The sequence below is a fragment of the Thermobia domestica genome, chromosome 6 (assembly GCF_964235325.1).
Source record: "Thermobia domestica chromosome 6, izTheDome1.hap1.1, whole genome shotgun sequence".
NCBI lineage: Eukaryota > Metazoa > Arthropoda > Insecta > Zygentoma > Lepismatidae > Thermobia > Thermobia domestica.
The window spans coordinates 241,482,665-241,497,788 of record NC_137459.1 but is presented as its reverse complement, the minus strand read 5'-3'; the positions used below and the strand labels follow the sequence as shown (position 1 = coordinate 241,497,788).

General features: G+C 38.4%; 1 protein-coding gene across 3 annotated transcripts in view; it reads left to right on the top strand.

Annotated features, from left to right (window-relative positions):
• Wsck (tyrosine-protein kinase Wsck) overlaps nt 1-15,124 on the top strand; it is a 176,174-nt gene that overhangs the window by 112,804 nt on the left and 48,246 nt on the right. For all 3 annotated transcript variants that reach the window (XR_014131908.1, XM_081762677.1, XM_081762679.1), the window contains exons 9-10: nt 514-730; nt 12,610-12,723. Coding sequence is in view for 2 of the 3 variants with exons in the window: in XM_081762677.1 (XP_081618803.1) it covers nt 514-730; nt 12,610-12,723 (331 nt within the window). In the remaining variant the exon portion in view is untranslated. The remainder of the gene's footprint in view (nt 1-513; nt 731-12,609; nt 12,724-15,124) is intronic.

Genomic DNA, 15,124 nt, shown 5'->3' with positions numbered 1-15,124 from the left:
GTTCACAATAGAACTCACTAAATTGCCAGTGGTTCTCGCACACACTGTAGTTCACGGTGTCTCCAAACAAAAAGATGACACAGTATTAAAGAATATTTGTGATATCGTGGGCACGATCGGTTTTGATGTAAATTCTTAAAAAAATCAAATAATTTGATGTATATTCTTAGTAAGGCTGAATGTAATACTTAAGATTAACTGTAATACTACATTTTGCTTTTGTCCACGAAGGGTAAGCTTTCCAGACTGGCAGTGAGTGGTCGCCACACAATCTTCTGTAATTTCCAGTTTCCGAAACCGAAATTTGGTACATCAATTCATGTAAATTAAATTCTACACGATTTTGGATCACAATCGAAAATTCTATACTTCATATGAAACCCAAACTGGAATTCTATCCTTCATATGTGTTAACGTTTGACAACACGTGTAATAAAAAATGACAGTTTTGCAACCACAACACATTTCTGTCAAGAATGGTTCTTAATTGATTTTACTTTTATTTTTGTACAGGAAAACAATAGTTACGTTCACAATGGATTTGTGCCAGAAGAGGAGGAGCAACCAGTTAGTTACTATGAATCCCTGAAGCAGCAGGTATGGAATATTCCCCGGAATTTCCTTGACATCAAGACAGATGTCTTCGCAACTGGTAGGTTCGGAGATGTTTTTAAAGGTACAGTGCAACAGAGAGGATTTCCAGTACCCGTTGCTATTTACAGTATATCTGGTGAGTATTAAGATTCTATAGTGTATGTAAATAATGTTAATTTCAGCGGTCAGCGTTAGTTTTTTTTTTTTATTATTTATTTATTTATTTATTATTATTCCCACTGTAAGTATCACAATGCAACAAATGGTACCATGTTTTCAATATATTGACACCTAATTCTTTCATATAAAATGTGAATCTCACTAGCCACCTTTAGAAGACAAAATTGGCCACCGTGTGGAGCCGATGTGAATATAATTGAGACAGTATGGGCAGAGGTCAAAAGGGTGATGAAGGAGAACTAACCTAATCCGCCTCCATTCACAAAAAATCAACTATGGGAAATCGTTGAAAACAGCTGGGAGGAAGTCGCCCTTAGTGAACGCTTTCTCCGCAGACTTACTGAGAGCATGCCCAAAAGGCTGCAGGCAGTCATTGATGTAGAAGGTCATTGGACCTCCTATTAAACACTTACATATAAACAGCCCTTTTTTTTATGCCGATGAAAATGTATCAACGTCACTTTCACCGTTAAACAATGAAAATGGAAGAACATAATAGCAGTGGACAAGACTCGATCGTGCGAACTTGTGTATTGTAATCTCTCACTTATCTCCTGAGCCAGGAAGTAACACGTGGAAATCTTTCTTGCAAAAGATATTAGTAGTTCATAATACACTCTCTTTTATGTAATTCCTATGCTCCTTGCTGCTATCGATGGCGTGAAAACAAAATGCTATACATTATCCCATATCATTTCACCAGTAGATTGCTGTTTTCTGATCAGTTAAACAGTATTCCTGGATACATAAGCGAAAAACGTATTTCTTTTTCATGTATTCTACGAAAAACCTAAAGAGCAAACAAAATAAAAACGAAAAGACAAGCAAAAAGATTCGATGGAAAGAGCTTTGCCTTTCTCGAACAAACCACTCAAAAACAATGTCTCCCTGATGTAATGAATAACAACATGTAGATCATGGGATCTTCATATCAAATCCAGCTTGTCATATGGTTTTGTTTTCTTCACCACAATAGAAGTTTTTTTAATTATCCAGTCATGTGAGAAAAGCAAATTTTGCAGAAATATAACATTTCGTTTTGAGAGGCTTATTAGCACGAAGAAATAGTTTTATTTCTTGCAATCCAAACTGTGAAGAATGAGCTAATGAATAGCGTTTATGGGTCTTTCGATAAGCACCATCCAGTGTGTTGTCGTCGGCAACGTTACTGTTTTTTTTTTTTTTTTTTTTTTTTTCGTTCGGGCGCATCACATTCTGTTTTTCAATGACTTTCAATGCTAAATTTTAATCCACTATTACTTCTTTCGTCGTGTTCACTTTCACCTGCAATGTTATATTTAGGTATATTGACTATCCTCTAAATTGTATCGAAGTTTTGTCAAATTTCCAGTGGACATCAGCTAACCATTTTCTTCCAAGTAATAAATGTATTCAAATATTTATTTCAAACGGTTGATTTGATTTTCCGTGATGATCGGACTGACAATCATGATGTCACTTTTACATATTGACCGCCTTATTTGGAACTTGCCCCATTTTCTCCTCAAAAGTGGATTTTTTAAGGACAACGGAAGATGGGCTTACATGTTTTAAAATAAGATTTTTATGTTCATCTGTTACCCTTATGATATATGTCTTAATGAATGATAAAAACCCGACTGGACCAAATGCTAAATACCGTATATTAAAAAGATAATTTCAAGTGCTTCATCCGTTTTGCTGTGAAGACAAGACACAACCTCGATGTCATCATTCTTAAATATTGAGCAAAAATGATACAAATTGCCCCTCTTCTCCACTTAGTACCGAAATTTCTAAACACGGTCGGACACTGCACACTCGTTTTAAATAAGGAATTTATGTATCAAATTTCATCCCACAAACGTGAGAGTTTCTATCTTTGGAGTACATTTTAACCCTCCCCCCTCCCTGTTAGGATACGCATTTCAATAAAAAGGCTTGACAACAATCCAGTCCGAGGTTGGTGTTAACTATGTTAATAAAATTCATATCAAACTGTTCAGCCATTTTTCGTTATGATAAACAACGTGTTTTACATTTGAAGGGTAAGGGGAAAAAAACAGGAATGTCCATGTGTGTGCTTTATCGGGTACTTTGTCCTATTTGTTGGTGACTCTTGGTACTATTTGACTGTATATGTAAGCATCCGTAGATGTAAAAATATCCACGTATAAAGGGACAAAAGTTTTGACTAATCCTATTGTTTCTTACGCGGCTTTCAATATTAAAACGCCGTTTTGTCGAAAATACAGTTTTGTGACATTCCCTCTTTTTTCCCCTTACCCTTCAATGCAGATATAGAGTAATAGTATTGTTACTGTTTTGTTATTTATTTATTTAAGTTATTTATTGATATAAAAAATGAGGTGTTATGTTTAATGTTTAACAGTACCTAGCATTTTCCGTGTTATCAACAGTGAAGTAGCGAATTGTGTGTGTAATATTTAAATTACATTGAATTTAATGTGTCACGCTAGTAGCAAATTAAGCATGAATGCGAAAACATTGTTCAGTTTCAAGTTCTCAAGAGATTTTCTTTCCTGTCTTTCTATTATTTTGTCAATAGCTTACGAAACACGCATCGGACTTTTGCATGTATATTCTTTAACATTTTTCCCATATACTTTCCTCAAAGTTTAACGGGAATCGACCCCGAGACTAAAAGAACCAAAAACGCATGCGCTAGCCACTAGACCAGCAGAAAGCACATAAGTTCTACTAACAATATCATACAAATTTTCCGTGTATATGACGACGTTTCGTCGTCTCCAGGTCTGTTCCGGTCATACCGGGACAAGTGGAACTGCTTCCCAATACCAGCACAATAATAGGGTCTGGTCCAATCCGAATGAATAAGAACTGACTGTGGGGTCAGATACTAAAAAAAAAAAAAAAAAAAAAAAAAAAAAAAAAAAAAAAAAAAAAAAGTCGATTTTTTGGCGGGAGCTCATGCATTTCGGATCCCACGTTCAGCTGTAAGTCTAGGTATCATATAGCTTCACTGCTGAATGGGACGCTGAAATCAAGTCCGCTACTGCAACTAATAACAGTCATTCTAAAAAGACCTCTGCAGATCATTTTCTTCATAATAAACTTTCTTTTCGTACCAAACAACAAACATATATGTATAATAACAAGCATTCTGCAAAACCTTCCGAAGTATCCAAACACTAAAGAAGAAAAAAGAAAAAGAAAAGAAAAAAAATGATATAGGAACCTCCACCAAAAATAAGTTCTATCAAGCAAAGTAGGCTATTTTTGACATTATTCAATTTGATCAGTTGCTATATTTGCTAATGAAATGTTGACGTTACATGTACTCCCTGAAATATATGCAAAGAAAAACATATCTTTTCACCAAAAATCCATTGTTGGATACGTTAATTTATATAAAAAAATCGGAAAACAGGAACTGGTTGAGTGAGTTAGTCCCTGGATTTATCGCTAGTTTAGTCAGTTTGTAACGACAATAATATAACGATGGGACGTCAAATTAGTGTTGCGTTCTTCAAAGTTTAAAGTTCTAAATATATTCCAGATTCTGTCGAGAATCAAATTCAAAATGTATCTTCAAGAAACTTGCATTTCAGCATATAAGGGCAAATATTTTGCCAACTTCAAATACCGTGCATTTCATTGGAGTTTATTTTATTATAAAAAACTGCTTGATTCTATTATAGAATTGTTCATAATATTTGTCATATTACCTTCAACATTTTTAAGTGTAAACGTATTATTTTTTTCATTTCTTTATATAACAAAATGTAATGATATAGTGATGAATCAAGCGCAGGTTTACACTTTGAGTTTTAAATAGTCATTTTCTGTCTTTTTCAATAATTTCAACTGAAGATATTGATTGATTTCCCATATTGGAACTTCGCGTGAAGTGTGAATTGTATGTTCATCTTAAATATACATTATTTTCTGTTCCTTCAATTTTACGTATTTGTGAGCGCTCCTAATACCTGTGCACTGTGTGGAGTCAATTTTCCTGTAATTTCCCTCGGGATATTCTTCGCGTAATTATCTGACAGACTAAAGTTTCATAACAATCAAAGTTTTTTGCTTATAATTTTCTTATTTTGCTTTATTTTTTTTCTCGAAAATCATAAATAATTATTTATTACTACACTGCTTTGTTAAGGAAAGCACAAAGAAGCGATAATATATTAAGAAAACTGAGTTATTAATGAAAACGTGGAAGTTACAGTATGTGCGAACTTTTTTTTGCGGATGACGATACATTTCTAAAAAAAAGTACGAATGTTTTTTTTTTTTTTTTTCTATTTACAACACTACTTCCATATCTAGTGGCGTAGCGGGAATACTACTACGGGGGTCAACTCCAAAATTTCAAATAAAAAGTTGTATCAATTTCGATTTCTTTGGTAGCACTATTGAAAAAGAAACAACTTTTACAGGATACACTTTTCGTTAAATTCTACGGTTTGGCATCTACGTCTGTTATTTGTTGTAAAATTGCTATTATCAGACCATCCGTCCCAGGCATTTTTCTCAGCTCGTAATGCACGTAGACATTTTAAACAAAAAATTGAATTACCACTTTTGTCTCTGTATTGGCTACGTGAATGGAGCTTAACATAAAATCTCCATTGAATTAAAGTTTTGTTCACCTTCTACATTCGTATTTGCTTCTATGTCATCTAATGCTTATTGTAATTCACTAAGGATGAAGGTCTTGTCTTCCACTGAATGTTTTCATCAGATAATTCATTGATTCTTCTTTTGTACCTATTCGTGTGCTTCTTTTGTACAATACTGTGCAAAAGGATTATATTCGTTGCAATTCCTACATTGTGCAACCCTAGCTGAACATCAATATCTAAAATGTTTTCCGCATGTTACACAACCATATTGATAACGTCCATATTTTACCTGTGATATTGTTTTTGAACGGAACCTATTGATTTCGTGTAGTTTGTTTTGGTACGATTTTTGTATCTTTCGTTGACCTGTTGTAGCATTCACTTGTAGCGAGAAAAAAAAAATGTTTTTGTACACTGATTTAACAATGCACATCGCATACATACAGCAAATCAGGTAGAATTGATGGAAGAGGAAGTAACCATATTTTTTAAATTGGATTCAAGAGTGGAACAAGTGACTGCTGCAGCTATGATCACATTATTGACCTTTACTCGGGACTAATTATCTGTTCCATACTGGCAGCCTGTGGTGGACGAACACAAAAGTTTTGAAAACATGGTCAGGCCTGCATCGGGAATAGGTTCGCTAGTGGTCTACTAATCCATGCTTAAATGCATGCATGGAGAGCATGCCCGCGACCGTTCGGTCTATTTGATGGACGGGCTCCGCGAGTATGTAACGCACCCCGCCCGTGGTTACTCGTGCTTGGACTTAAGTCCTCGTGCGCAAGTGCACCGCCAAGATTTGTCCCTTAATCTTGACACCTAAATGTGTAACCCCCATTCACTGAAGGAGTGGGATACGCTCACTGCGTGGCCAGACCGAAGTCATGAGTGCCTACCAGTTAACTACTGGTGGAGGCGGTCCTGCTAGTGAGTCAAGCCCTACCATACTCTGCAGGCATGGTGCCCGAGCGTTATAAGGCGAGCTCACCTCCCGCACATGTTCACCATTACCCAGGTTTCTGGGATTAGTTCCCATATGCCACCGAATCCCACGGTATGACCACAACCCGGCAGAGTCCAACCCAATCCGAGAACCCCAGGCAATGCCCGAGGGGACTTGTGTCCCGGACCTGCCTACCTCTATATTCAACTGGCAACCGCCGTGTGTAGAGGTACCACACGCACGTCGAGATGCTGTGCATCTCCTCCCGAATCCAATGGTACGTGTTAAATCACCATTTGAATTTGGAGCCGGCCCATGACCTACAGGGTTATCTCCCTTTCGCGGAATTAGTACCGTTACCCAGGTATCTGGGATTGGACCTTTCCCACTTCCGTTTGGTCGTCCTAGCAGGCAGGAATCCGACTCTCCCCTCCCGGTAGGATCGTCCAAGCAATACGGGACTACCTCTCTTTTATATGTTGAGGTACCACGTACACGCTGAGATACTCAGTACCTCTTCCCAACCTAACAGCACGTGTAAGTCGCCATTTGGGAGAAGGGCCGTGACCACTGCTCTCCGACGATAGGGCCGTCCAAAGGACTGCCTCACTTTTTACCGTGTTGAGGTACCACGTGCGCTACCAGACCCAATGGGACGCGTTAGTTTCCCATATGGAAGTCAGCGGGAGACCCATAGGAATCCATCGTCCCCTGGCAGGGTTGGGGGAGGAAGAAGACTCGGGGAGTCCTTTCCTCAGCGGAATGCATGCATTCCTTGTCAATTGTCTGCCTAGGGGCCGCGGTGGCTCAGTGGTAGAGCGTTCACCTCTGGTGCTTGGGGTCCCGGGTTCGATCCCAGCCCCCGCCAAGTGAACTTTGTGGTGGACAAACACCGTGTGCGTGGGTTTTCTCGGGGTTCTCCCGTTTCCTCCCACTTTCTTCATTCCACCATTTCATTCATCACTCATCATCACCGTCTCCTTTAGCCTAACCGGCATAACCGTGGGACGTAAAACTCAAAGATTTCATTTCAATTGTCTGCCTGTGCATAGGAGCTCGTCACCCGGATCCCTCCGAGTTTGAATTCGTTGGTACACGATATTTACACGATTTAAAAGGTTTCACTCCTGCTGCAGACGTTAGTCAATTCCATTTTGTTCCTGTGGGAGAACTCCACGCCTCTGTCTCAGAAGCTGGCAGTATCTTTCTTTATAAAAGTTAGACACTGCGGTGGTGAGCCTTCCCAGATCGCCGCAAAGTGCTTCAGAATGCAGGGCATCCCTTAGCGGTATATGCAGCAACCTTGCCCGCTCAGCAGGGTGGACCTGCTGAACGAGCGTGCACTCTAAGACAGTATGTTCTGGGGTGCCTAGGGCTTCCCCACAATCACACTGTGGCGTTTGAGCCAAGCCCAGTAGATGGAGCTTAGCATTGTACGGACCGTGTCCTGTTGCAAAGTGTACAAGACCTTTCCCTGGGCGCATATACCCCATTTGCAGCCCACATCCGGGAGCACGTCATGGATTCTCCTTCCCTTTTCGGAATCATTCCATTCCTCCTGCCACCTGCTCACTACTCGGGCTTTTGTCTCTGCCTTAGTTAAGCACAGTCGGCCAAGTAGATCCACTGTCTTCTCAGGAATACCATTCCTAATCCAATAGTTAGCAGCTCGTTCAAGAATCCTCAGATGTACGGGGACTATTCCCAGAATTGCACATAGTGCGTTCCCAGGGGTCGTCCTATATGCTCCACTCAACCGCAGTAGGATCGAGCGTTGCACTCTGCACACCTTTCGGATATTATGATCGCGCACGACAAGACTATGCGCCCACGTGCTAGCACAATATGCCAACACTGAGGTCCACAAGCTGTCATTGTACACTTTGACGTGGCCGGGTTGGAGTTGGAACTTACTTCCTCCTAGAGAGAGGATCCTCTGTGCTATGCTACTTGCTCGGTTACAGGAATACTCGATATGCTTCTGCATATTGAGTGATTCATTTAGAATCACTCCGAGATATTTTGTATGCCTAACCCTCTTGATGGTCTGCCTGCCGAGTTTAAGGATTGGGTCCCGAAGGAGCCTTTCCCCAAACAGCATATAGACCGTCTTGTTGACTGAAACAGTCAACTTATTCCTGCTGCACCACGCATCGAGGTGTGCCAAAAAAGCATTCCCCTTTGCCTCTATTTCTCTGCGGGAGTCTCCCCCAGCAAGTCGTCCGCGAATGCCACTAGATTTAGTGTCTCCGGCATTCCCAGTAACTCCCGCAACTCACAAGGCAAGTAAAAATCATCGTGAATATGTAATTTGTAATACACAAATACGCATTTATTTTCTCAAGCTATTTTCAACAAAGTATGTTCTAATACATGTGTTTAAATAAAGTTATGGTTTTAAATAGAAACAAAAATACTAAGGATTATCTCAATGTAAAAACTGTTTTTTGCCTCTCCTGTAAAATCAACTTTTTTGAGTTACGACACTAATATTCTGGGGGTGCGATTATTCGGGGGTGCAATATACATACAGGGTGGGCCATTTTAATTAATCCACGGAAATATCTGAAAAATGATAAAACATAGAAGAAATGTTTCAAGTACACGTTATATATTGCTAAGGGGGAAACCCAATTCCGCCAAAAGTACCCCTCCCCGCCCCCCTAAATGGGGGTAAAGGGGGGTAACTTTGAAATGTCAAATGGGAACATGGGTCGAGTAATACCTCGTTCGAAAGGCCTTGGAAAACTAAGTAACACTGTACCAAAAGATGTTCCATATTGTGCACCGGTTTCAAAATGGCCGCCATAATATGGTTCGGAAACTCCAGTACCCGTAGTGTGAAAACCATGGAAGGTAAATGAATGGAACAAAATTGAAATACGTAAATATCATAGGGCATATCGAATGATGTAATCCCTGTGATCCCAGTGGCCTCCCTGATGGGGTCTTGTGGGCTAACTTCAAAATTTCAATGTCCGACCGGAAACGGTTCGGGCGTACGCTTGACCTACCCAATGCTGTTTGGAAGGCAGACTTTTTGCATAGAGAATTGGTGCACTAAGTTAACGCCGATGGCCACAGTTACATTTTGATTAACTATTAGCATTCATGTCATATTGTGAGCTTGATGGACGAAACGGTGTGTACGTATATCCCCGAAATGCTTTTTGAATAACCAGCACGCATTGCATAAAAGTTTCTCTTTTTTAGTCACTACAGCATCATCCTTACAAACAAATGTTTCAACCACACCATACCTATTTGTAAGGTTAGCCTTAATTTACAGTTCTCGTTTGAACTTTCACTTTACTTTCCACTCCACTCACATACAGAGCGCAGGGAGAGATTATTTTGCAGGACTTGGATTTCTCTCTATACATTATGGCAATTTTACTCTAATATTTTTATCTCTGTTGTGTTATTCTCGAGCCTTGGAACGCCTCCCTGGTTTTAATATTTAATTTTCGTTATTTTCATTTATGTCTAACCGTATTCATACTATGGGCACTAGACGTTTTCTTAGACACAGTCACCATGTCTTTGCGATCATTTTGAAAACGGTGTCGAAAATTTTCTTACAGAAGCTGTTTGATATTAATTTGTCTATGTAACGTGATGTTATTCGCTTCAAGCTGCTATTTGAAATTTTCAAGTTGGCCCGGATACCTTTCAGTTGGCCCTTGGAGTCACCCCGACAACACCTCTCGATGTGCCTTACGTCAGTTAGCTACTCCAGTTTTTCTTTTGTTGATTTATCTCCAATCTCTTTCATACTACGGGTACTAAACCTTTTCTCTGACACGGATACTATGTTTCGGCGGCCTTTTGAGAACACTGCCATTTCACATCAATCGTTTTCTCCTGTAATATGTTAGATTTTGCAAGATTTATCGAACGAGGTACCACTCGACTCATGTTACTATTTGAAATTTTGAAGTTAGCCCCCAAGAGCCCTTTAGGGATGCCACTGGGATCACAGAGACCACACCGTTCGATATGCCCTATGATATTTACATATTTCAATTTTGTTCCATTCACTTACCTTCCATGGTTTTCACACTACGGGCACTGGAGTTTCCGAACCATATTATGGCGGCCATTTTGAAACCGGTGCACAATATGGAACTACAGCGTTACTTAGTTTTCCAAGACCTTTCGAACGAGGTATTACTCGACCCATATTCCCATTTGACATTTCAAAGTTACCCCCCGTTACCCCCATTTAGGGGGGCGGGCGGGGAGGGGTACTTTTGGCGGAATTGGGTTTCCCCCTTAGCAATACATAACGTGTACTTGAAACATTTCTTCTATGTTTTATCATTTTTCAGATATTTCCGTGGATTAATTAAAATGGCCCACCCTGTATATATATATATATATATATATATATATATATGGGGGGCACGGTGGCTCAGTGGTAGAGCGTTCACCTCTGGTGCTTGGGGTCCCGGGTTCGATCCCAGCCCCCGCCAAGTGAACTTTGTGGTGGACAAACACCGTGCTCGTGGGTTTTCTCGGGGTACTCCCGTTTCCTCCCACTTTCTTCATTCCACCATTTCACTCATCTCTCATTATCACCGTCTCCTTTAGCCTAACCGGCATAACCGTGGGACGTAAAACTCAAAGATTTCATTTCATTTATATATATATATAGGGTGTTTTAAAACAACACCGACAACGTTTGGGAGGTGATTCCTGATACCAAGATGACAAAAGTGCAGATCAATCTGGATGCACAGATGCTTCCTTTCGGAGTTATAGGCTGCTGAAAATGTGAAGAAATGAACTTTAAAGGTCCATAGCTCCAAAACTATAAGACCTAATGTAGTCGGGCAAAGACTTCAAGTAGGAACTAATATGTATCCTATCCAAATATTGAAGTTTCAGAATCCTGTGGTACTTCCGCTGCAATTTTTATAGAGTAGTTGGTGAGTACTTCGAATTATATGCCCATAGACAAACTTCCTCTATAAAAATTGTTGCGGAAGTATTACAGGATTCTGAAACTTGGATGTTTGGATAGGACACATAATAGTTTCTAAATGAACTCTTTGCCCGACTACGGTAGGTCCCATAGTTTTGGAGCAATGACCTTTAAAGTTTTTCATGTTTTCGGCAGCCTACAACTCCGAAAGGAAGCATTTGTGCTCCCAGGTTGGTCTATACTTTTTCTCTTAAAAATAAACACACTGCTGAACAAGACTGGACTTCTTCAATATAAAAGCACATTTACACGTGACGTTTCGATCTTCTAGCCAGATCCTCATCAGACGTACCTGAGTGATACAAAAAACTACTCAAGTATATATACACAATTCATCTCCATATCTGCTCCCTCATTGGCCCGTTCAAACAGCCAATCAGAAGCGTGGAAATCTATCTGAACTGACCAATGGGAAAACATAACATTCTATCAGAAAGAAACAATAAGGAGCAAGCAACCATTGAATACATTAATTCACATACATTTTTCTGTATTTATCAATAATATTTCTCCATTCTTTATTAATGCTGAAACCAATAGCATTAATTAAGAATGGAGAAATATTATTGATAAATACAGAAAAATGTATGTGATTTAATGTATTCAATGGTTGCTTGCTCCTTGTTGTTTCGTTCTGGTAGAATCTTATGTTTTCCCATTGGTCAGTTCAGATAGATTTCCATGCTTCTGATTGGCTGTTTGAATTGGCCAATTAGAGAGCAGATATGGAGATGAATTGTATATATATATATATATATATATATATATATATATATATATATATACTTGTAGTGTTTTGTATCACTCAGTGTACGTCTGATGAGGATCTTGGCTAGAAGATCGAAACGTCACGTGTAAATGTGTTTTTATATTAAAAAAGTGCAGTCTTGTTCAGCAGTGTGTTTATTTTTCTCATTTTATTTGCAAGACGTATGACTATGATTGTGCGTCTTATCTTGGTGTCAGGAGTCACCTCCAAAATGTCGGTGGTGATTTGAAACACCCTGTGTGTATATATAGTATGCATATGCGATAGAATAGTTTTAAATTAATTGAAATTTTTAGTTTAATTATTTACCCTTGTAAATGAACTCTCATCGTGTATGTTATTAAATGTGATTCTTTCGAACTGTCAACAACACAAGATAAGAGTTTCTACTTCGCATCATTAACTCTTACATCAGTATTAAATTTGCACAATGCAGAATTGTTGAATATGTGTTACTCAAATTGTAACTTTTATAAATCATTTCCGTCATATTTATACACGTAATTAACTGAAATGCATTTTAATCCTTGTTTGGTAGATCGCGACCTTCTAGAGCAAGACAAAAGATCCATGCTACTTGATCTAGATGTTCTTATACGATCAGGGAAGAATATAAATGTGGTGAGCCTTGTTGGAACATGTGAAAGTCCAGGTAAGAATATTCTTTAGCCCGAACTGTATCACATTCAGAGTTGAAATCGACATATAATTTTTGAAGTCACTAATTTTTCAGCACATGTAGAATTATTTAAAGCAAGTGTGTGTCTTCTTATAAAGTTCTTAACCAGATTTTTGCAACAGCAGTGTAGGGTGACAAAACGAAAAAGATTGGGGAAAATAACACTTTCTAATTATACATTCAATATTTACGGTTGTACTTTATCTGGGGCTCTGAAACCCTTAAAAAAATTTTAAAAAAAATAAATAAAAAGTGTAAGAGAAACATTGTAATCAGAATACTTTTAGAACCATTTGCAATATCAGAAAATTGCATATACTCAAGAGGTAGTGTTGACTGTTTGTAATGTAGTGTTTGTAGATGCTCTTATTCTACAGAATTAAATTTTCTTCGTAAGGTGTTCATTAGTATTAAGCTGTTTCGTCACTCTTACGAATTGAAAAATGTGCTTGTATGATCTAACCTATATGTTCCGGGAACGTTATAGCGTTAAGTGCGTATATGATTTATAAACATGTATGAGACCATGACTTTTCAGACAGTGTACCAGCCAACACCAACAGCGCCGACATCAATGCTCAATACTACGCACTCATTACTTTATGGAAACTTATACTAATACATTATTACAATTTATATTAATAAAATAATCAAACAGGTGTGTCGCGATGTTGTGAACTTTCAGTTAAGTTTGCCATCACTCAAAAACAAAGTTGAGAAACACTGCACTACGCTACACAGAAACGAAATCGTGGAAATGAAAAATTATAAAAGCTGAGAGGGATAAATACAAGTAAATAATGATGAAATAATCAGAAAAAAACAGGGCAATCCGAAAGAAACAGATGAACAGGATGTTTTCCGTAAGTTTACATGACCTGGGATAGCACAGGATAGGAACCCTCTAACACTGAGCCTCCTGTCCTCGAACTAGAAGGATGAAGTACTTTTCCACATTTTCCATTATTTTTATTTTTTATTTATTTATTCTTATACTGTACTGAACGTTTACAATATCGCTAGACACTTGTTCGATTATTTTATTAATAACTAGCCTGAACCTGCGCTCTCTACACAGCACATCATTTACATATGAGCATGAATCTCCTTGTCTTTCCTCACATCATCTGTAGATGTCCCTTTACAGACGTAAGTGAAGGACGTCTTGATAAAAATCGGCAAGAGATACCGTAAAGGGGAGATTTTTCTCGATTGTTTTCTCAATATCTCGCACCGTTTGCCGATTGGAGCCTAGTTCCGATTGGAGTTTCTGATTCATGTATGATCAGTGTTTTCTTCCTTCTTGCATGCAGTTTGTAATAAGCAAATGCATTACATGCACAGTTAATTATAATGTGATTGATATATGGTGTTCATTGGGCAAAACACTCCAAACAATAAAGATTAATCTTAGACTGTAGAAATGGTTATCCTTCGTTTTTTTCGTTATCATTGGGCCATGAAACGAACGCCGGAGAGAGATATACTAACCCTGTATACAAATGTGTGATGTTGGAATATATAACTCGTAGGATATAATGCTTTAGTTTTTTAAAATTTCAATACTTCCAGTGTACCCCTAAAAAATGTAGTAAAGAGATAACGGTCATTAAAAAAATATTCAGTTAGATCTGAACAATCTACACAAAATTTGCAATCGATCAGTGAAAACGGCATCTTTCTAGAGCTTGTGGTTTCCGAGATATTGTGAAAAGAATTGGCCACAAACATGTAAACTTTTCTTGACCACAAACACACAAATCCTAGCATTTTAATATATAGATAATATAAATTGTAATAGTGGAATACTGTAAGTTTCTGTAAAGTAGTGAGTGTGTAGTATTGAACATTGTTGCTGCCGCTGTTGGTGTTGGATGGTACACTCTGTCCAAAATTGGTCTTAACTAATTACTAAATGCTTCGTGACTTAAATTCTAAAATTTCGTCACACACTCTATGGAGCTGCTACATACCGGTGAGGAATCGCTGCACTTCATTGTTACATGTGGTGTATCATTTACAGTATTTATTGTACAACTATCTGAATTGCGCAGAACAACTAATTAATGTTGTTAAAAGGATACCTGAAACTGTACAGCCTCGAGGCTTCTAGCTTGAGAAACTCGCTAATGCAAGTTAGAATTATTTTGAGTTCTAGATTCCGTCCTTCTTTCTCGTCCCTCCTGAAGTCGTCTCTAAAAGACTTCCTTAGTTCTTGACCTTACCAGTTCGCTTCCTCAAAACCGAAAGCTATAGATAGATGCCTCATCCCATGAAAATCGTTTAGAAAAATCGTTCCCTCACCCCAAAACTGTGCTTCCTTAAGCACGCTCTTAGATGACTTTCCAGGGTCGAAATGTAGGTAAATCATTTT